Source organism: Cyprinodon tularosa, unplaced genomic scaffold (genome assembly GCF_016077235.1).
Source record: "Cyprinodon tularosa strain WSP-4 unplaced genomic scaffold, ASM1607723v1 ctg8, whole genome shotgun sequence".
NCBI lineage: Eukaryota > Metazoa > Chordata > Actinopteri > Cyprinodontiformes > Cyprinodontidae > Cyprinodon > Cyprinodon tularosa.
Window position 1 is genome coordinate 3,425,971 of NW_024039562.1, and position 22,081 is coordinate 3,448,051.

At 39.1% G+C, this 22,081-nt stretch overlaps 1 protein-coding gene across 4 annotated transcripts in view; it reads left to right on the forward strand.

Moving 5' to 3' along the window:
* Nucleotides 1-22,081, forward strand: part of plxnd1 (plexin D1) — a 114,503-nt gene that overhangs the window by 46,965 nt on the left and 45,457 nt on the right. For all 4 annotated transcript variants that reach the window (XM_038271345.1, XM_038271347.1, XM_038271346.1 and 1 more), the window contains exons 12-14: nt 1,172-1,329; nt 7,782-7,927; nt 18,346-18,451. In XM_038271345.1, the coding sequence (XP_038127273.1) occupies nt 1,172-1,329; nt 7,782-7,927; nt 18,346-18,451 (410 nt within the window). The remainder of the gene's footprint in view (nt 1-1,171; nt 1,330-7,781; nt 7,928-18,345; nt 18,452-22,081) is intronic.

The window sequence follows — 22,081 nt, forward strand, 5'->3', positions numbered from 1 at the left end:
GGCTAGATTCAAATACAGTAAAAGGAATAGTTGTGCACACATAGAAACCTATGTCCAGGTCCAGTGCAGGATATTCAAAAACCCCAACAAGGAGAAATAAGGAAAATTCACACACTTTCAAAGCTCCCAATGTCTTTTATTGAGAAATACAAAGGTTCAACCACAAGGTCTTCCTCAGGCAAGACCTTGTGGTTGAAACTTTGTATTTCTCAATGAAAGACACTGGGAGCTTTGAAAGTGTGTGAATTTTCCTTATTTCTTCTGGTTCGTTTTGAATACAGCAAAATAAAACCCCTATTTCCTATTCTTAGCTCCTGTTCCTTCACTTTTACTTGGTTTAACAATTAGAACACTACTGTGGATTAGAAAGAGATTCACATTGATCATGTTTTTCAAATTAGGACTACAGCCTTCTAAGGGGATACTCTAAATTTTTGAAAACTCTATGTTGTTTAAATATTTTGGAATGTTTAAACAATGAGACATTTATACCTCAAAATGCTGTTTTTTAAGCTAAATAGCAGAACAGCTGCATTTATACTCAGATTAAACTACACATAGGTGAAGCCATGAACACTATGAGGAGACAAAATATAAACAAACAACACATATTTCCTTCCTCTTTGTTCCAATTCAGTGCAATAAAGTGCTGTTTGCTGAAGGCAAATTGCTAAGAGGAGATCATATGGCCTGGCTCTATTAACTGTTCTTTTCTTGCTACTCTTCCATAAGGGTCAGATAGTGTAGGGCTTACAGTAGGGCTAATGGTTCCCACCTGAGCAGTTCCTCCAGAGTTACCATTGTTACATTTTGACAGCTATTTTTGAACAACATTTTATTTATAGATATCAAGATTAAGTTGATAGAATACAAATGCACATCTTACTTTTGGATTTCCTTATTTAAAATCTACGAAAAACCCTTACATTTAAAGAAAAAAAAACATACACATTGATATGTGGCAAAATGAAAAAAAGTTTATATATATATATATATATATATATATATATATATATATATATATATATATATATATATATATATATATATATATATATATATATATATATATATATTATGTTTGGATTATTTGGCCCACTAAATTATGTATATTATTTTATAAAAGTTCATATACCTATCTCTGTCCCTTCTTCCTCCCGTCTCCCTCTAGTGGAGGTCTACAATTGTGGAGCAGGCAGTTCTGACTGCTCCCAGTGCTGGGGCCGTGAGGACCAGGGACACCTCTGTGGATGGTGTGAAAACAGCTGCAGGCCCAGGGATGACTGTCAGCCAATCACGGATGTGTGTCCTGCTCCTGAGATCAACAAGGTAAAATGTTTGCATTCACCCTCCTCCTCTTTTCTGTGGGCGTTAGCCTCTGTTTCGTTTCGCTGAATCATGAGGTCACTCACATGATATACCTCCCCCCATGTCCTGTCTGTCCAGTGTCAGCTGCTGGGGGGACTGTTTGAACCAATTCTTAATAAAACAGTTCACTCCAAAACAACACTGACACTCATTCAACCACAGCTCACATGGGACACAGCTGAAAGGATCTGTGATCCATCAGGAGGGCATGGGAACACCTTCCACCCACTAAAACAGCCACATATGTATTTGTAATCCATGGATCGAGAGCTGTAAGTTAAGAGGTCTTCATGTGAAAGAAACCACAGAAGCTAGAATAAGCTCCCATTAGGGACTGTTTTGAATTTCAACCATAACAGGAGCAAAACCACTCTGGTAAAAAAAGGAATTAGGGCACATTTATCCAACACAGATCTTATTGCGGTCGTGTCATCGTCTCCTCTGAAAGGGTGCCCTTCCTTTAATGCTTTTAGGTAAGCAATACGATCATCATATTTATTTGTTTGTCTAACCGTAGTGGAGGTGCTTTCAGTTTCATCCCCAAAGTCGTTTTCCTGCAGCTTATATCGACGCGGCCACAGCAGGCATTCATGGGAAGCACGGCTCACATGAGAGCCAGTCGGCCTGAACTTCCTGTAGATAAAACCTTGTCAGCCCAGGAGAATAAGCAAAGCAGAACAAAGCAGCCAAATGCACATGCACAAACTCCTTCAAGTACACACACGTAGGCCCACAATCTGTCACACAAACTGGCCATATTGAAGCGTTCACGATTATCCTTCATTCTTTGTAGCTGTCAGCATACTGTGACTAACAGGATGCTCTTTGAGAGCCTAACTCATGTGGACTTCTTATGTGACTGAAGTTAGCTGGGCAGAGATGTGTGTGGGTAGACTATTGTTGCACAGCTCTCTTACACTCACACTGTTTCTCGCAGGAGAGAGGATTGTGGGACTGTGGTTCACTCGGGTGTGTGATGCAATACTTTGGCAGACATGTTTTCTCAGAGAATCCAAGGGGGTTAAAACCCAAGTAGTCCAACTTACTGAAACCAGATCCCATTTCCCTCAACACACACACAGACACCCTGGCCGGCAGCAGCAGCTCTTTGTTATACAGTCATGCTGTGGCTAAGATAATGAAACATGTTTGTCTTCTCTCTCTGATGTCACATACGATCTTTATCCCAAGACAACGGTGCCAAAACATCAATATTAAAATGGAGGACTTCATTATTCGCTAAAGTTTTCCACCTACCTCCTTATTATGAAAAATGTTTTCTGTTTCGTGCACCGACAGCAGACAAAGGAGATATTTATTATCTCCCTCGGCTCTTTGTTCCCATATAATGTGTAGGCCAGTTCATTACTGTAAAAGAAAACATAGTTTGGCATCCAAAACAGGAACTGACAAACACGGTTTATTGACATATAAAGAAAAAAACACAGAAGGACCTAGCTCATACTGGAATGGTTTAGGAGAGAGGATGCAGAAAAGCTTAGATAGAGAAGGGTGGGGAGCGCTACAGTTACGGCAGGGATCTTTTTCCTGTTTTTGTCTTTGTGTCCTTCTTGATTAGAGGGATGCAGGAAAACTGGACTGACAGGAGAAAGATGAAAGCTATGTCAGGAACAGAAAAAAATAAACAAAAGAAAAGCATATGTTTTTTCTGGCAGGCTGAATCCTGTATATAGGGCACTGCACAAGTATTTATGACCCTAAAGCTTTATCATGTTTTGCTGCATTGTAACCTTAAACATAAATGTACTTTACTTGGACTAACACATACTAATGCACTTGTGAAATGGACAAAAACACATGGCTTTAAACATAATACACCTGAAAAGTGTGTGGTGTGTTTGCAAAGTTGTGGACTATGACTTGATGACTTCACCCAAGCAGAGTTGAGTCACAGGTTTGTTGACTTGGGACTTGGTTGTTTAATACTTGGACAGAATCTGGAGCCCCAATAATTCAAAAGAGACTAGAAATAAGCATTATAAAATAGTTTATTCATCAGTAAATAGGTGTTACTGGAACTTGAAAGACTGAAACTGAAAACACTGTGGGGAGGAGATATGGGTTAGTGGTCGAGAACAAATCTGTTGAGGGTACACTGAATGAAAGCCACTAACCCCCTAAGATGCAGAAAGATTGTGCTGGCTCTGAAGAGCTGTATCAAGCCGGTGCCTACAGGCGCAGCCATATCGTTTCACAAATCCTGACAGTACTGGATAGAGCTATGGCTAGCTAGTCAGTTCGGGGGCATGCACATTGAAGCAACCACAATACAGGGCTTTCCAGAAGGACTAGACAAGAGGGGGATCCAGGATCCAGGCAAGAGAATTGGAAAAAGGAGACACACCTAAATGGGTAGAGGTTTCCAAATGAGGCAGGAAGCAGATCAAAGTTTCTGGCTTTGATCATACATGATAGGGAGGAAAATCCAGAAAGGGGAAGTGGAAAACAGATTTTGGCTATTTTGTTGAGAGGCAGGGCAGGAGGTTGATGTCCAGAAATCAGAAGCCAACAGGAGTATTCAACAGGGACATAAGAAAACAGGAATGAGACAGGACGATATTAGGAGATAAAAACTATGAATGCTGGATGGTCTCCCCACACAAATGACTTTCAAGAATCTGGCAGTTACCCACTTTTAACACCAGATGCAGCAAATCCCAGTATTTGGAGCTGCCATACGTGTCACTGCTCAGACTTGGATTGACGTTGCAGCTGAGGAAGCAAGTAGTGAGATCATGGGACTGTACACAGCAACTTCTTAGGCAGGAAATTCATTACATGTTGTGTAAGAAAAGACTTATAACTTGACTTTGACTTAAAATACCTAAATGGATTTACTTGATACTCTCCATAAATAAATAAAAAAAAGTAAGATAATAATCATTTATTTTCAGACATCATAGGGATAGTTCATAATGACTAGTTAAAGGTATAGAGGAGAATTTCCACAGATTTTTGAAGACCCACGCTCTCCCCCTTAAAAAAAAATGCACATGCACAATCCTGTACCCGCTCCCGAAAGGGCACGCCTATTAAATGCGTGCGAGAGCATGCAAGAGCCCATCTCTACTCGTGCACGCTCTGTTTAAAAGTTTGCATCACTCATACAAGCTTGCTTTCCAAAAGATTTGTAATTTTTCCAGTGAAAAGGTGAAAAGGGAGACGAGCACGTAGGACAGCCTTACGTAAACATATCACACGAATCATTGACAATTAGGAGGACCACTTATTTTGATGATCTTCCTGAAAAAGAACATCTTCACTAAACCTTTAATGGCATGATTTTTAAAGCATAGGACTTTCACTTGACTTGTAACTTGCTAATATTAATGTGATTTAACTTGAGAGTTGAACATTTAACTAAATTGTTTTTGGGGAAGTAATGACTTGGTCTCAGCTCATAGAATCATCCACAGAGCATGATGTTGTGAATACCATGTAAACCAGTGTTTATGGGGTTTTCACTTTAATTTGGTGACAGATTTTCAGTTTTTTGAATGCGAGTCAAAAAGTTCCATCCCGGTCTCATCCAATTTGATTGCATGGTCTGTGAGATCTTTCAAGATTGGGATGTTGCTAAATTATATGCTTAAAAACTATTAATTATTGACTTTAGTTTATTGTGTTAGTTGCTTTGAATTGTATCAAGGTTCAACACAGTAAAATGTAAAAACATATGCCCAACTTTTGTTCCATTTGTTACATTCCAGCATTTGTCCTGTTTATGTGTATGTTCAACAGATGTTGTCATTTTAGTTCCTCCTCTTTAATTTTGATTCCTAGTTTATTGTTCTTTTTACATCTAGATTATTTGGTGTTAGATTTTTCCTGGGGTTTCTGTATCTTAATAAGCTTATGTGGTAATTAGTCCTCCTCCCTCAGCTACCCTCCTCTTTTCTCTACCTTGGCTGAAACTATCAACTAAATCTGATGAGCCCCTTCTTGTTTAGTTGACATTTATTCAACCCTGCCTCAGTAAATATGCTCCATTACTGGGATTGTCCTCTGCCGGATCATCGTGTTACATTACCCATTACCATCCAGTTTCACTCCTCATTGTTACACTTATGACTCTGCTCATCTCCCTTGTATCTGTTTCACTATGTTTTTTCTGTAAGTTCTCAGTTTTTTTTATTTTTTAAAGATCATTACATCCATCCTATGCTCCTGTTTTGCCTTGATTCTACTCCACAATCAGGCAGCATAATATTATGTCTAACACACAAAACCTGAACAATAAATACATGTAGGTTTGTTGCAGCTCGACCAAAGGTTGGATTATAAATAATTTTGTGAGATAGTATAAATGTTTGTACCCTGCATATGCAGTGTGTTTGACTGAGGTATTATTTACTGTTCATAAGGGTTTAAATACTAAGGCACTGGGTTTAGAAGCTTTTGCAGACACAAACCCACAGCCGCGCTCTCCCTGGAGGCTTGGCAGAGTTTACGCTGTAAATCAAGGCTCACAGACTCATAAGAGGTGTAAATGAATAGCAGAGCAGACCAATGTTAATGTTAAATCCCAAAGGTAGCAAAGAGGCACACTGGGTACTGCAAGATTTGTTTTGATGATAAATAACTGCTGTTCTGTGATATGTATGGAATGCTCTTAAGCATATGCAGCCATGATCATGTATTTATTAATGTGAATTCTATGTATGTCTGCTGTGTAAATAAGCATGGTCTCACATCTGTCAAAACTTTCACAAACCATATATATATATATATATATATATATATATATATATATATATATATATATATATATATATATATATATATATATATATATATATATATATATATATATATAACCAAAATATGTTTCTTTATATAACATAAACAAAATACTTTCATTCAATTGAACGAAAGTGACTGACTGTGTTTTCAATATTAGAAAATAAAGTTCTAAACAGCATAACATGCCTTTTCTAATTACCCACCTTTACTCTGATGATGCAGCATCATGCTGTGGGGATGCCCTTTATCAGCGGGGAAAAGGAAGCTGGTCAAAGTTTGGGAAATTTGGATGGAGCTATTAATCCTGGGAGGAAAACTGAGGCTAGGATGAAGGTTCACCTTCACAGCTCTAAACAGGGGGTCAGACCTAAAAAATTATATTTTTATAATAGTTATGTCAAAATATAGACTTAAATTAAACCTGGAATCTGTGGCAGGACTCTATATGTTGTATTTTTTTTTCTAAAAGCTGAGTAATTAAAAGCTGTTGATGCAGAGGTGCTGAATAGTTTTTTTTAGTTGTTTTGGAATTCATTGTAATTTGGTAAGATGTAATATAAGTTCAAGGAGCAAGGTACTGTAGATTTATTTCTGCAATTTATTTTTACAAAGCATTAAAAGAAGCTCAGCCTTGCTTTTCTTAACCTCCCTCCCTTTTAACTAGGAAATATTGAGTTTATTTATCTGTTCTGATGTTCTTATAAACTCCTGCTGGGTAGCTGCATGTAAAGCTGAGCCTTTTCCTCTCACCCAGACCAAACAGAAGTGTTGTTTTTATTTCTCAGCTCAGTTTCCGATAGCAGTGGAGCCATGCTAATAACACTCAGGAGGGGGTCATGGTGACCTCGCCTCAGCCTGTATGTCATGTCTTGGTGTAGTACAGCCCTGCTACACTAGCAAAACCATAGCATAATTCTTCTGTTTTGGTCTAAAAGATGATATCTTTATAGATGTTTTCCCAGTGACTGGCAACCATTCTTCCCTTTGTTTCCTTTCCATGGTTTCTAAGTGGAAAGCTAAGGGGGCAAAGGCAAGGGCTGAAATGACGTGTGAGAGCACGCCTCAGAACAACGGCTGAAATAGGACTAAGGAATTTGACGGAACAGACACAGGAAAACAGATGAAAGGGGAAAAGCACAGTGCATTAATTCCCCTGTTGAGGCTTTGCTCTCTCACCACCATCATCAGCATTCAGTCTCCTCTCGACACTCGGTTCTCTAAATTGCCTCCCCACTCATCCACCTTTCTGCTGTGCTCTACACCTCGCCTCTCCAGCCCTCACTTTCCCACTCTGTCTGTCTCTCGTGGGATGTGAAGGGGGCTCTTAGCCTGCTCTTTATTTGCATGTGCTGTAGAGGATTAGAGGCTGAAGAGTCTCAGACAGGCTCAGTTAAGAGTCTGCAGTGCGCGCCTATATACCTAAACCATGTATCTGTTCCATTGAACCCCAATCTATGTCTATGGCACACTCCAAGTCTGAACCTCTGCTCATGCTCTGTGGCCCTAATTATCACCCATCATTATATGAGTAATTTTGAGCGCTGTAATCTCCTTACAGGCTCTAATTTATTGTGCTTATTGCAACATCTTCTGTCTCTTTTGTTGTATGTGTGTTCTCCATGTTCATTGCTTTACTTTGTCTTTGTCAGATCTCCCCCCTGAGGGGTCCTGTTGAAGGAGGTACACTGCTGACCGTACAGGGCAGGAACCTCGGACGAAGGCCGTCAGAACTGAAAGTCTCCATAGGAGATGTCCCCTGTGAACTGCTACCTGAGCGCTATACTGTCTCTGTAGAGTGAGTATTCAAACAAAAATTACAATTAGGAGTCACAAAGTCGCACTGCGTGTTTGGGGGTCAGAGTGTTTTCTGCTGATTCCTTGCACCTTGTACTTACTTGATTATCCATGCTGTCAAAAGTGTCAAAAAAGAGGGCTGAGAAAAGTCATAGCAAGATTTTTTATTTAAAGACCTGTTAAAATATGCAGCAACGTGGCAGCCGGGACTTGTGATGATAGGTGCCAATTAGCTGTTGTCATAGTAACCTAAGATTCGTTGTAAAAGGTGAGTGATCAGGTGGACAGTGAGCAGAGATGGACAAATGCAAAAGAAAAGACAAATCAAATAGAGAATAGAAAGGTTTTTTCAGAGCTGTTGGGAGAAACTGTGAAGTGAGTGTCTTGGACCGCAGCATGTTGTGCCTTAACTCAGACAGCACAGTCAGAGCTGCCAACACTGACTGAAAACAGGAACCAAGCCCTCTGCTCTGGAATTCCTTATCAGCTGGGAACACATAAAAAAAGCTTCAAAAATATTTTTACACAACTCCTCCAATTTAGTGCTTACAGTGGTTACTAAGGGGGAACTGGGCTCTATGTTGTCTAGGTCTTTAGGGGGAAATATTGGTTTTGTGTTCTAAAATATTGAGGTCATATTGGTTGATATGGCTTCAAAGGCAACTACCTGATCATTGGAAATACTCCACAATTTTTTATTTACTGGCTTGAATTATAGAGTAGAATGTATAGAAGAATAATTGGAGATGCACTAGTCAGGCATTTTTTTTGTGATGTCTGAGATACTGATTTAGATTTTCGTTGGGTTCGTTGATGAAGGCAGTAATTTTTTGGTTGATGACTTTATGGACTTAAAATTGGGGAGAAATCTTAATTTTGTATCATTTAGCAGCCAACCAAAAAAATAAAACATACATTTTGACCTGCTAATCATCTATCAGATGAAGGAGGGGAAAATGGGCTAATTCAAACTTCAGGTGAATGATTGCATGATTGCATCTCTAGAAAAACACTTTTTTTCTCCTGCTACCTCAAGTTATTTTCAAGATTTTTTTTTTGTAGTGACTAATTTTTTTAAACCCGGACTAATATTAGTATGATTACACATGCCTTTGTTTGTAAATAGCCGTATAGCTTTTTTTGATGATTAAAGTCACAGCTTTATTATAGTTTCTAAAGAATATGTAAATAATGCATACAACTACCGTACCTGGTATTGAAATTGAAAATTAATATCTGTGAATTGCTGCACAACATGTCCTTTTGCTGATCTAATGCAGTAAAGATCTTTTATGATAGATGCCTAAAATATGATGTTGGGAATGTTGCCATTCAGATTGTATTGTTGAGATTTTAGATTTTATACTCTTCTGAATCATTTAGGATTAAGGAGGTACTGATGCTGAGACTTAGTTGGATTCCTGAAATTCTTACAGCATTTCTCACAGCTGAGGCTTGTACAGTATGCTAATAACAAGGCATTAAAATCAATGCCATGTATATAATTACTACCTTAGCAGCTAAAGAAGTTTGAAGACCTTAGTTTTTCCCTTGGTAATCTGTACCCTTTAATACATCATAGAGATTCTAACTTGATGTGCAATCTTACAATCACTATATAAACACTGTGTTTTTATATTTCCGAAATCCTTGTACTGGAAAATAACATGGCATGACTTTCTCCATCTGTCACTAGTTAAAAAACAGAGATCAGGACTGAGTGCAGTCAGCTGCTCTTTTATAGATCATTCAAAAGTGCCTTAATTGGGCCTAGAGGCTATCAGATCACGCTACCCTTATAATTTATGTGAATGTGTTCATGTGGCAACTGTGTATCTACAGCATAATAGTCACACAGTAAGAACACAATAATTGTTATAAGGGATCTATTACGAGCCTATAGAATACTACGGCTTCTCTACATTAAGGGTTTTGGCTTTACACAGTTAAAAACAGATTGTTACTTTGTTTCCAAATTAAGTCATGGCACAGTAAGCTGATGCATAACCAAATGTATGTGCAGGCAGAACCAGGTGTTTTTTTTCTCTGAGTGCTGAGATGTCTCATGGTTTTACACTGGATCTTTAGTCTTTGAATGATTCACCAGCCTGTCCAGTCATGCTTTGGAGATCAGGTTTCGACAGTATTGCAACAAAATGTGCTTTGTTATCTCTTCATCATCATGGAAATTGTTGATTTCCCTTTGTACATTATCTTTTCCCATATACTGAAAACAGGCGCAGTCTCCTGAGATGCAATCATGCTTTTCAAACTCTATTACTGTTGAGTTTGTAGGCTGCTAAGTTGTCCTAAGCATTTGGTCACCCCATTACAACTAAATAGAAAAAAGGCCATGCTTTCAGCTAGAGGCAGATACTGTTTGCCTGATTTTGCCCAAGGACTTATTAAAGTATTCAAATATTGTAGCATTAATGATGGCTTAAAGTGAATGTAAACCCCAAATTCTGTGAATATTATGAAAGGTTGTACAAAAAAATCAGTTTTTAAAACATATTTATGCTGCTGTTGCCGAAAAAGCCATGGGAAGGACTCCTGACTTAATGTCCAGAAGAAAGGCATGACTCACACCACAAGCTAGTGTTAACAGAGTGTTGTATCATATGCTGTAGCATTTTAAAGGAAAACTGGGGGAAAGAAAAAAGTGTTGTAATAAAAGGAAAAGAAGTAGCAAGGATAACTGCAGCATCAAGGAGATTTTAAAGCACATTAGATACAAGACATTGGGGAGATCCGCAAGTTACTGACTGCAGCAGGAGCTTCAACAGTTACTGGACAGCAACATTTAAAGGACATGGGCTACAACTTTTCCAATGCTTGTGTTAAACCTCTCCTGAACCTAAGAAAGATCAGAAACATCTTAGTAAGTAGGAAAAAGGACTGGACTGACTGGTCCAAAGTCCTATTTTCAGATAAAACACATTTGGATCTTATTAAGGAATTCAAGGTCTAAGATTCTGGCGGCAGAGTGGAGAGAAACCGAAATCAACCTACTTAAGGTCCCGTATTTTGGGGAATTGTGGGAACTTTATGCTTTCCTCTCCTAACATACCAGGAAGGTTACCATAGTACTTATATGCTGTATTCATAATCCCAATTATCTGAAGTTCTTGGTCCAACAATCGCCTACACTCCATTTATTTTAGCAGTAAATACACTTTAAGAAAAAAAAAAATCTCTGACAAGACAGTAAAGTTGTCAGCAGTTATTTTCAGTTTTTGATACACTAGATTTTATTGATTGAAATAAAAAGAAAAAAAAGCCTGCAAATAGCTGAGCCTACTATTAAACTTCTTTTCACATAGCATCTGCCTTTTTCTACTCTTCAAAAATAATCTTGACCCTGCATTCGTGGTTAGTTTTTATGTATTCACAATGCTAATTTCCACAAATATTATTATGCAGCACATCTCTCAATTTAAATGACTCTGCTCCTATCCCCTCGTGGCTCGGGGACCATCGCACTGTCACCATGGAGACAGCAGGACCCTGCTTTGACACTGGCGAAACAGAGCTCAGTAACTCCGCAATTACATCCAAAACTTCTATTCGGTATCTGTAATGTTCCTTGAATAGAAGTGTTTATCTGGTCGTGCTCCAGTGAAGCCAATCATTGTTTTAAAACCAGTTCCAGGGTGACCTGCGGGTCTCACCTGTCACTCCAAAAGCTTGACACATCCGCAACCCTTCCCTTTCCGAAGCTGGAAAAGAAAAAAAAGTTCACTCCAGGGATGATGAAATCTCCTGTTGCCATTTCTCATTGGCTCCTGGCTGCTGTGACAGAGGAGCTCATCCTCACTGCTGGAAGATGCAATAACAAATCACAACATGTTAGTGCATCTGACACTGTCAGCACTTTTGACTTGCATACACATGCATGAGTAAATCTTCACGGCTCTATTGTTGTTGGTGCATCCCGTGGCTGATCAACTTGGACCTTATCTCTTCATCTACACTCGCGTGTTTTTCAACATCAACTTTCAACATTTGGTCATTTAAACAGAAAAAATAGGAGTTTAAACCAGATATTAGAAATTCTTATCTCACTATCTGATATACATATATATATATATATATATATATATATATATATATATATATATATATATATATATATATATATATATATATATATATATATATATATATATATATATATATATATATATATATATTTAACAAATAATTCAGCCTTATTATAGACAGTGAGACTTTTTATGTAGTCTTTTTGAATAGAAATGATTTAGACTCATTAATAGCCCTCCTTGCATCCTTATAAACAGGAATATAAGATTATTAAAAATGTATGGATCAAAATAGTGTCTGTCACTTGGAAGTTTTTAAAGACGTATGAGTCTTTTGCTTTAATTATCCTCATTCACGACACTTCAAGTTCAGAATGGCTCTGTTAGAGTCCCACACCCTTTGGCATACAAGCACAGCGCCTACGTCTGTGACCCCATTTACTGAGGCTGTTGAGACAGGTGCCTGATCGTGTGCTGGAAAAGGCCAAAGTTCACATCTGTGTGCTGAGAAGGAAAGTGTGCAGCTCTGGAAGAACTCTTCTCCTCTCACTCTGTGTTGACATGTTAATTAATGGCAATGTCAGCCTGGGCGCAGCTCATTTACTTGAAGTGCGTCTCTTGATGTCTGTCGAAAATTCTTCACACCGCCCTTCTTATCAGTTTCATTCAAAAGCTAAGTGGCCCTCGCCCTGTCCATTTAGCAAGATTTAGACAACACAGTTGCATCTACACACACACACACACCCTGAGCTGATTGTTGATGGTCCTCATCAGACGCTCTGGGGAAATGATAGGAGACTCTTCAGTACTTGCCCAAATATTGCCCTTTGTCAACCATGATTCTTCTGTAGTGTGTGGGCATTGGAATGGGGACCAGGGGTCAGTCTTGCTCTGTTTATTCCTGATGGGACTCACTATATCCTTTTGACTGGAATAAGAAATACATCCACCACCTTTGGCTATGTTCACACTGCAGCCTGAAGTGACCCAAATCCGATTTTTTTGCCCATATGCAACCTGGATCTGATCTTTTCTTGGCAGTCTGAACAACACAGATCCGATTTTTTCCAATCCCACCCAGGCCACTTGAATATGTGGTCCTGAATCCAATACGAATCAGATCTTTCAAATGCGACTTATGTCTAAATGGCCAGGTCTGATTCATCCGACCTGAACGTCATTAATACCAGACAAAGGTCACTATTATGCGTCTTGCTCCGCAGAAGCTTTTAGTTTTTATGGTAAGAAAAACCGCTAGATGCGCGCCGGCACTACCATTCATGTTTACTCCCAGAAAAAGAGAGCATGCTGGCCTGTAACGTAATGCGTCCGCTACTGCGCATGCGGGACACTCGTGTTCTATGACTGCAGTTCACACAGGATATCACATACAAGTCGCATATATTTGGAAATATGAACGGCAACGTAAAAAAATCGGGTGTAAAAAAAAAAATCGGAATTGAGCATCAAGGCCTGCAGTATGAACGTAGCCATAATGTCAATCATTGCTATTTCTGTCTTTTGTTTTTTGTGTTGCAGTCTCTTAGAGAACCATCATAAAAAATACAACATGCCTTGTAACCATTTTTACTTTTTACAAATAAAAATCTGCTAAATTTATTTTTTATGCATTTAGGCACTCTGCATATAAACCCCTAAATGAATCTTAAAGCATTGTTCAGCCGTAGAAATTGTATAGTTGCAAACCTACCAAGGAATGTAAATAAACAGTCAGAGATGTAGTGAGCATTAGTCCAAAAAAAAAAAAAGAGGTCCATGGAAACTCTGGAGGAGCTGCAGAGATGCACAGATGAGGTGACAGAATCCTAAGCTAACCATTACCAGTGAACTTATCTAATCTAACCATTATGTAGGGATGAGCAGAAAAATGCCATCACTGAAAAAAGGTCATAAAAATTCCTGTCTGTAGTTTGCTATTAGCTATCTAGGGGACACAGCAAACACATGGAAAAGTGGAACACTGCAGATCCAGTATAAGCACCACATCATGCTTACCACCACCGTGCTTCACCTGCATCATTCTGTAGGATTACTTTGCCTTAGCAGAGAGGAAGCTGAGGAGATTCCAAGCTAATGGGGAGACGAATGAAGGCAAGGCAGTTATAATGAAACATTTCTTAAATGCTGAAAAAAGCTTAGATGCTTTGGTGGAAGTCCAGTTTCCAGCAGGAAAAACAACCATTAATACACATTTTGACCTACAATGGTTAATTAAGACATACAGTAATGGTCCAATCCGAGCCCAGACCTGAATCTAACTCTATCTAGAAAAATATATTTTAATTGTGCAAAGTTTGTAGACTATTTAGAAAACCATGTTTCATTTTAACATATACGGGTCTGTCAAATAAAATCTATTGAACTCTTTCAATTCAACTTATTAAAATCCCCCCAAAATTCAAGGTTTTCAACACTTGTGGGCTTATGCAAGATAATGTATGACTGTGGTTGTATTACAGTGGGAAACTGTTGGTCTTGTGCAATATTTGGGTTTTAGTTACAAGAAAAGCTACAGTAGCAGCCCCAAAACAAACAGAAACCTGTCTAGTTCATTTTATCCGTTCACTGTAGGGGTGGTAATTACATTTTCTCTTTCGAAAGTTTAAATCATAGGTTTCATGTGGCTTTTGTCTTAGGAGATGTTTGTTTTGTTTTTAGTAATATAAGCTAAAGCACTCAAATATCACACATTTTCTAATATTATATTAGGGCAATTGGCCTGTCGGTATAATGTTTAATAACATGATATACTGTTTTGATAACCCTCAGACCTTCTAAACACGCCCAATGTTAAGTCTCATACAGACTTCCTGGTCTCTTATGTCCCTCAGATTTGAACTTGGGAACTTGCATTTGATTACATTTGTCCCTTTTCATTCTTCTCCAAATTACAGCCTGTGAAATTACGTATGTCCCTCAAAGAGCGGCCTCGTGCCAGGTAATGGCAGGAGTTTAATTTGAGGGTAATGACATTCTTTACCTGATGCTCTTGTTATTAATGAGCAGCACTGTAGGCCTCAGCAGGGTCTACAGATACTGCAGGTTATTTTAGAGTATTTTCAACAGCCACTCAGGCAAAGGAGCAAAATTCACACTTTAAATGGGCTTCATTAAACGCTACAGTGGTTCAGTCTTAGATATAGCAAGCACGTACAACGTTTCAGTTTGAATTACATATTTAACAACCCTCTCATGCACAGATTTCCTTTTAGTTTTAGCCCCAATTTCTTGACCGTATCTCTGACTAACCTGAATGTACAAGCAGACAAGCTTGAAGCACAGCTCTTCCTCTTATACATGGTGATTCACAAAAAGTATTCATAGCCTTTAAACCTTTTTCCCTGTTTTTTCACGTTAAAACCACAAACCACAATGTATTTCAATTGAATTTTATCTGGCAGCTGTACACAAATTAGTGCATAATTAAAGGAAAAATTTGTGCATATACATTCAGCCACCTTTACCATCCTAAAATAAAATCTTTCAGGCTGAATATTTTTGATCATACCGAAGGGACCTTAAGGGCTGTGTTTACTCCCGCAGCAGTCTGTCGCAGCTGGCTTGTCGCAGGTACATGTATGACACAGACATTTTTGACTTATGTTTTGATTTTGAAGCATGGCCTGCGCTATGTTATTCCACACCACAACACAAGAGGGACAATCACAAACTAGCTAGGATTGGGGGCGTGGTGGGTGGCGTATTTCTCTTCTGTGAATTGCTTGAATATGTGCTGTCCTCGCGGTGTGGAGAACGAAAGTCGTACAGATGTGGGTACTTCCTCACATCTTCGCAGACTCGTTCTTCTAGCTGCTCCATCTTCATGAGTCGTTTTCCACAATGGCGGTCATACAAACAAAACAAGCCGGTAAGGTGCCAAACAGGAAATACACATAGCATAGAGCGGATGTAGAATTGACCAATCAGAGGTCTATCTGATCTGATTGGTCAGTTAACACATATCTGCGTTACTGCGACAGACAACCTGGTGTCTGAGCATAAACCAGGCTTAATACTCTACCCTTTTAATAAGTTATGTAGCCCTTAACATATTTTCATAGACTAGACTAGAATAGAATAGGGATGGAACGGTTTATGAAAACCGTCCGAACCGTTCGATTCGACTGTCTCTGTTCGATTCGCCTGTGTTGCGTTCGGTTCATGCGCAGCTCCTTTTTCTCATAGGTGAAGCGGTTACACTCCAGAGCAGAAGGTGGCGGTACTGCAACCAAAGCCAACCACCAGTAGTAAACAAGAAGAAGAAGAAGAAGCAAAGCCGCTTAGCCAGGTGTAGCAGAAAAAAAATCAGTTGTTGTGGAGAATTGTGTGGGTATGGCGAGTGGGAAACAACAGGAGTTGGAAGATGCGCCAGCAGCACTTTATAGGTCTGCTGTATGGGACCACTTTGCATTTAGAGTGACCTACGATGACAGCGGAAAGAAAGTTGTGGATAAAAACAGTGTGCAAGCATTATGCAACACGTTTTGTTTATGCTAACAGCAACACGACCAACATGTCAGGCTAACAATCAACATATACCGAACCGAACCGAAAACCGTGATTAGAAACCGTGAACCGAACCGAACCGTGGATTTTGTGAACCGTTCCACCCCTAGAATAGAATAGAAATATATATAACATTTTGTAATCTTACCAATAGTTTAAGCTCTTTGCACTATAGCCACATTACCCCACATTCATAAACAAACACCCAAATCGTTAAGGAGCTATTGTTATGTGCCTTGCGCAGGGGCATAGTGAAATATAACAAGAGGAAGCTGGAATCAAACTAACAATAGGTAATATTTCTGTTACAGGACAGCTACTCTCCCTACTGAGTCCCGTTGGAAATTAATTTGTGTCATCAGCAAAGTGATAGTTAAATGCAATAACAGAGATACATATAAATATGGTAATAAAACAAACAGCAGCATAAGATAAATGCACTTTTATGAAAAAGGATTCTAAGAAATGTTCAACTGAATAAGATAATTTAGTACAAACTGTGCCCTGCATGTTAGAAAGTAGCAAACTTTTTGCAGGTAACGAAATTTACAGTTGTTGCAGATTAATAATAGTTATATGTGTGGTTCTATATTCTTCCAAGATTTGCCTTGAATATATTTCCACAGTATCAACTCCAGGAATCATGGGCTGATATCCTGCCTCCTTTAGACATCTCACTGCTCTTACTCCCCAGATCAAAGACCTGGTCATTAACGGGGCTCTTTAAGGCTTTATTGGAAGCCAATGAGGCGATTCGGCCATTTGTTCCAGCTGTGCTGGACAGGAAGAGATCTAAAGGATTAAGGACACAGATCCTATAAAACTGGAATATGACAGCCCTTATTTAGTCGATTGCACTTTCCATCAACTCTAATCAAGCTCTCTGCTCAAACTGCAGGAAAGCAATGCCTCATCATGATGCAGCCACCACCATAAACGCTCTCCAACAAACCTCCCATGTCGTCATACAATTATATGTGTACTGATATATGGATATGCATAGACTGGCTACTAACTATGATAATTAAGAGGAAAATTAGTTGCAGTAATTTGATTTAAGGATGTCATTGCAGAAGGGGAGGCAAACAAAAGCCTCAGAGATTTTAAAAACCATATATTCTTTGTCTTTCAACGTTTAAGTGTACAGTAGTTTGTGTTAGTTTATTGCATGAAATCAGGTTAAAAAAAATATTTTTATAAGATGAGGAAATATGAAGAAGTCCTATTGGTGTGAGTAATTTAGCTTTTCAAATTCTCAACAATTTCTTCTAGTCATCAAATCACTAGCTGAGAGTTTCTAAGCTCTGCAGCAGCAGGCAGCAGACTAAATAAACCAACAAGCTGTCAACCTGGAGGGGATCATTGAAGAGATAAAGGTTATATCCCGCCCCTGGTACATTTATCCCACTGAGGTCCCAGAGCAGTGGGTCCCTGTGCCTAGGTTCTCCACTGTGTCATTAATACGAGTCGTCCCAGCAGAGCGTGCAGTGGTGGCAGAGGGTTTAATCACAGCCAGGAGGCAAGAGAACAAGCCTCAGCAGCCCTCCTAATCTCCTTTGTGGCTAGACGTATTTGGTCAGGGGGGCTTTGAACTTTACATCTGCTCATATCTGATACCTTGGAGGCTTTATTTGATTCAATATGTAAATCCAATAGGGATTGATGAATTAGCTCATAAGGGCCATTCTCTGAGATATATTATGTCTTTGTTTAGCCGTCATGATCTGATTTCCCTCACACACAATTTGGCTTGATTAAAGTCCTTATTAAATCAAAATTGTATGCTGTATTGTGTTATCCAGATTGTGTTTTTATTAACTGATCTCTCGCTGTGATGCTCCATCCTCAGGCTCGTGTGTCGCACCAGGAGGTCTGAACATGACAGGACGGATTCTGTTCGTGTGGAAGTGGATCAGAGCGGGATGGGGATGTCAAAGGAAAGCTTTGCATACTTGGTGAGTATTCATCAGCCTCCGACTCTCCTGTTGGTGTTTTGCTTTCCCTTCTGTCCGTTTCTTCCTCCTCATTCTTCTCTTTTCTTTTCCTTCCCACTGGGAAGGCCTTCCCAAGAGTGTCAGCTGAGTGTTAACAGATGTGTTTTATGGTTCAGAGGAATGCTGGTGTGTGGGAATCTTCAAACATCCATCTGAGCTGAAGCTAGGAGCAATTGTCATGTAGTTTTCTCTTCCAACAAAAACAAATATAGAGACTGCTAAAATGCCCCCTTTACTCTGAATTTATCAGTGGCCAAGGGAACCTGGCCAGGGCTGTGGAAATTAACCTCTGCCCACGCAAACATCTCATTGGAGTAAGGACATTCAGCCTGTGGAAATACCCATGTAAGCCATTTGTTTCTGTGTGTTCATAGACAAAGAGTCTTTCATAATTCACAGCATCGTTTCAGAAGCTTCTGAGGGCAGCTCTGTCCATGAGTCATCCCGCAGAGAAATAACCCCAATCTGAAAACCCATCATGATACATAAAGATGAAGAAACTGTAACAGAGAGTTTAGAGGAGGGTTTCTGCTGTGGGAACTCCTCTTAGGCTTTTTTTTCCTTTTTATCTCTAAGATGCTCAATGAGAGAGCAAGGCTGAAGGGGAAGATATAGGGAAAAAGGGGAAAAACTGTTTAGGAGACAGGATGTGTGTCGCTGCTGCATCTCCTTCCTCAAAATTCTAAACGGAAACATCTGCTTCCTTCCACCCACATTGACACAGAGAAGCACAATAGGTCTGCCCCATCCCTGCTCACTGAGGAAGTGAATCCTGTCAGCAAGGATAAGAGCCATCTCTGGAGGCAAGGTTCATGGAGGGGATAGAAAGTTTTGAAAAAGCAGGAATGCTGATTCGGTAGCTTCAGATATGAATGAGGATGTTTCGCCCCAGGACTATCTTTATATATACATATAGTTTCTATGTATATAGGTTGTGTGTCCATGCATACTTTTTTGCATACACATTCATCAGCAGCTTTATATAAAAAAAAACATTTTCCCAACCATATACTACAGTTTGTTTTGAGATTTCATGTCCTACACTGCAAAAATGTTAAATCTTAATAAGTCTTTTTTTTTTTTTTATAAGTGCATTTTATCTTGAATTGAGGAGGTAAGTGAGACACTTTTCCAATGGAACAAGACAATTTACATTTGAAATAAGAAAAAACAATTGCATTGTCTTATTTCAAGTGCATATTATCTAATTATATTATTTTAAGAGTAAACATACTAATTTCATTGGCAGATACCTACTGAAATTAAGGGTAAATACACTATATATTTTTTTACTTATTTGTAGATTGTTTTTGCAGTGTACACAAACACATAAGTGAAAACATAAATTATTTGCAAATGAAAAATGCTCCCTCCCCATGACTATACTTGCTTTCATCGCTTTACTTTACAGCTGCAAGTTTTGTAGTTTTTCTCTCTTCAGCTTTTCATATTTAAGCAAGCCTCACCTCTGATTGGCTTTCATATCCCATGTCCAATAGATACTCTTAACATGTTTCTCAATGGGGATTGTTTGTTCAGCTTGATGCTCAGTGACAGTTTTCCTATATTACATAGTATTTTGAATATTAGCCAAAATGTTCAGTTCATGTTGTATGCAACCAGAACATCTTCCACATGTTTGCTGTGTACCTTACATGAAACTCATTATAAACTGGTAATCTTGTGGTTCTATTTTAGTAATGTTTTTTTTTCTTTCCAATTGTGCACTTAGGCCAGATTTATGAAGTCCACAAATGATAGTTGTGTTGACAGATTGAAACTATGGCTCTCTCTCTGTTCATAGCTATAAAGCCTCCCCACTGACTTGTTTGTTTTTTCTTTCTCTGTCTCGGAGTGATGTGCTCCGCCTTCTTAGTTGTAGTTAGGATGCAGGCGGCAGCATCCTGGATCAACTGCAGCTGTCCGATTGACTTTCTAGACAGACCTGTGAAGACACTGTTGTCTTAATCAACTCTAAACATTGAGATGTTCTTTAGGTGGTGGAAGACAGGCTTTTCTAGTGTCTTAATGTGCCTTTAAAGGTCCACCAATACACCTAGATTTCAAACCTAATTAGTGGTTTCTAGTTTTATTAACTGAAGTGATGTGCTAACTTTTAAACACTTCATTTGGACCTAAAATATTACTTCAGTTTTGTTCTGATTCCAATGAAGAACATTGTTTGCAAATCCATGTGTTGATGTCTTTGAATAGGAGAGGCCATAAGATGGACCCTTGAGAAAAGTCATGTGGGATTTTTGTGATCTCTCTCCTGCTGACAAAAAAAGTCCCCATCCTTCAAGTAGGATTATTATTATCAGTCCAGTGCTATAAGATGGAGAAATGAGTGGCAGGTGACACGGTGGTTAGCGCGCACGACCCATGTATGAAGGCCTTAGTCCTCGACGCGGCCAACCTGGGTTTGAATCCGACCTGTATTCCTTTGCCGCATTTCTCCCCCCCTCTCTCATATCCCATTTCCTTTCAGCCTACTGTTGAAAAATGAACCACTAGTGCCTCAAAATTAAATAAAAATGGAGAAATCAACTTTAGACCTTGACAAGAGCAAACTCCATACTGTAGTGCGCACAGAAACCTGAAGACATGGAAGCTGCTGTTCATTGTTAGGAAGGAGTTTAGCTGTTTAAACCTTCTGTGCCATGCATGATTTCAAACTATGACATCTTAGTGTATTACCAACAGCAAGCTTAAAAACGGTGGTCCCACCTTTTTTCAGTTCATTGACCAGCTCCTCCTTTTTAGTTCTGGGGTGATTTCTCACCTTTCTTAAGATCATTGAGATCCCATGAGGTGAGATCTTGCATGAAGCACCAGCCCGAGGGAGATTGGCAGTCATACTTAGTTTCTTCCATTTTCTAATGATTGCTCCAACAGTGGACCTTTTTTGCTTGGCAATTTCCCTAAAGTCCTTTCCAGCCTTGTGGAGGTGTACAATTTTGTCTCTAGTCTCTTTGGACAGCTCTTTGGTCTTGGCCTTGTTACTGTAGTAGTTGGACTCTTACTGGTTTTATGTGTCTTTTGCAGCCAACGATCTCAAACATATGCATCTAATTTAGGATAATAAATGGAGTGGAGGTGGACATTTTGAAGGAAAACTAACAGGCAGAATTCTAGCTGATAGATACTGTAGGTGTTCTGAAATTCATATGCAGCTGTATCATACAAATGCACCTACGATGACAATTTCAGACGCCCTCCATGATTTCGAAGTGGGAGAGCTTGCAAAATAGCAGTGATCAAATACTTATTTTCCTCACCGTATAATGAACCTGGAGTCCAGACTGTGGCCACCTGTGTTCAACTTTTTTACATTCCCAGTTTTCACTTCTTATGTTGGAGCACTTTTCTTTTCATCTTTTTTCCTCCCAGTAGCAACCTTGACTTTAATTTGAGCCAATTGAATAATAATGTCCAAGATTTTCTAAATGAACATCGAAAGTAGATTTTATTTTGGGGCATCCAAGTAAAATCCAGCAGTATTAACTGCATTTTGTAAAAATACTGCAAGAAAGTACAGAGTTGTTGAACTAGTTTGGCCTGGGCCAGCTAATGGCTTCAGCAGCACAGAAA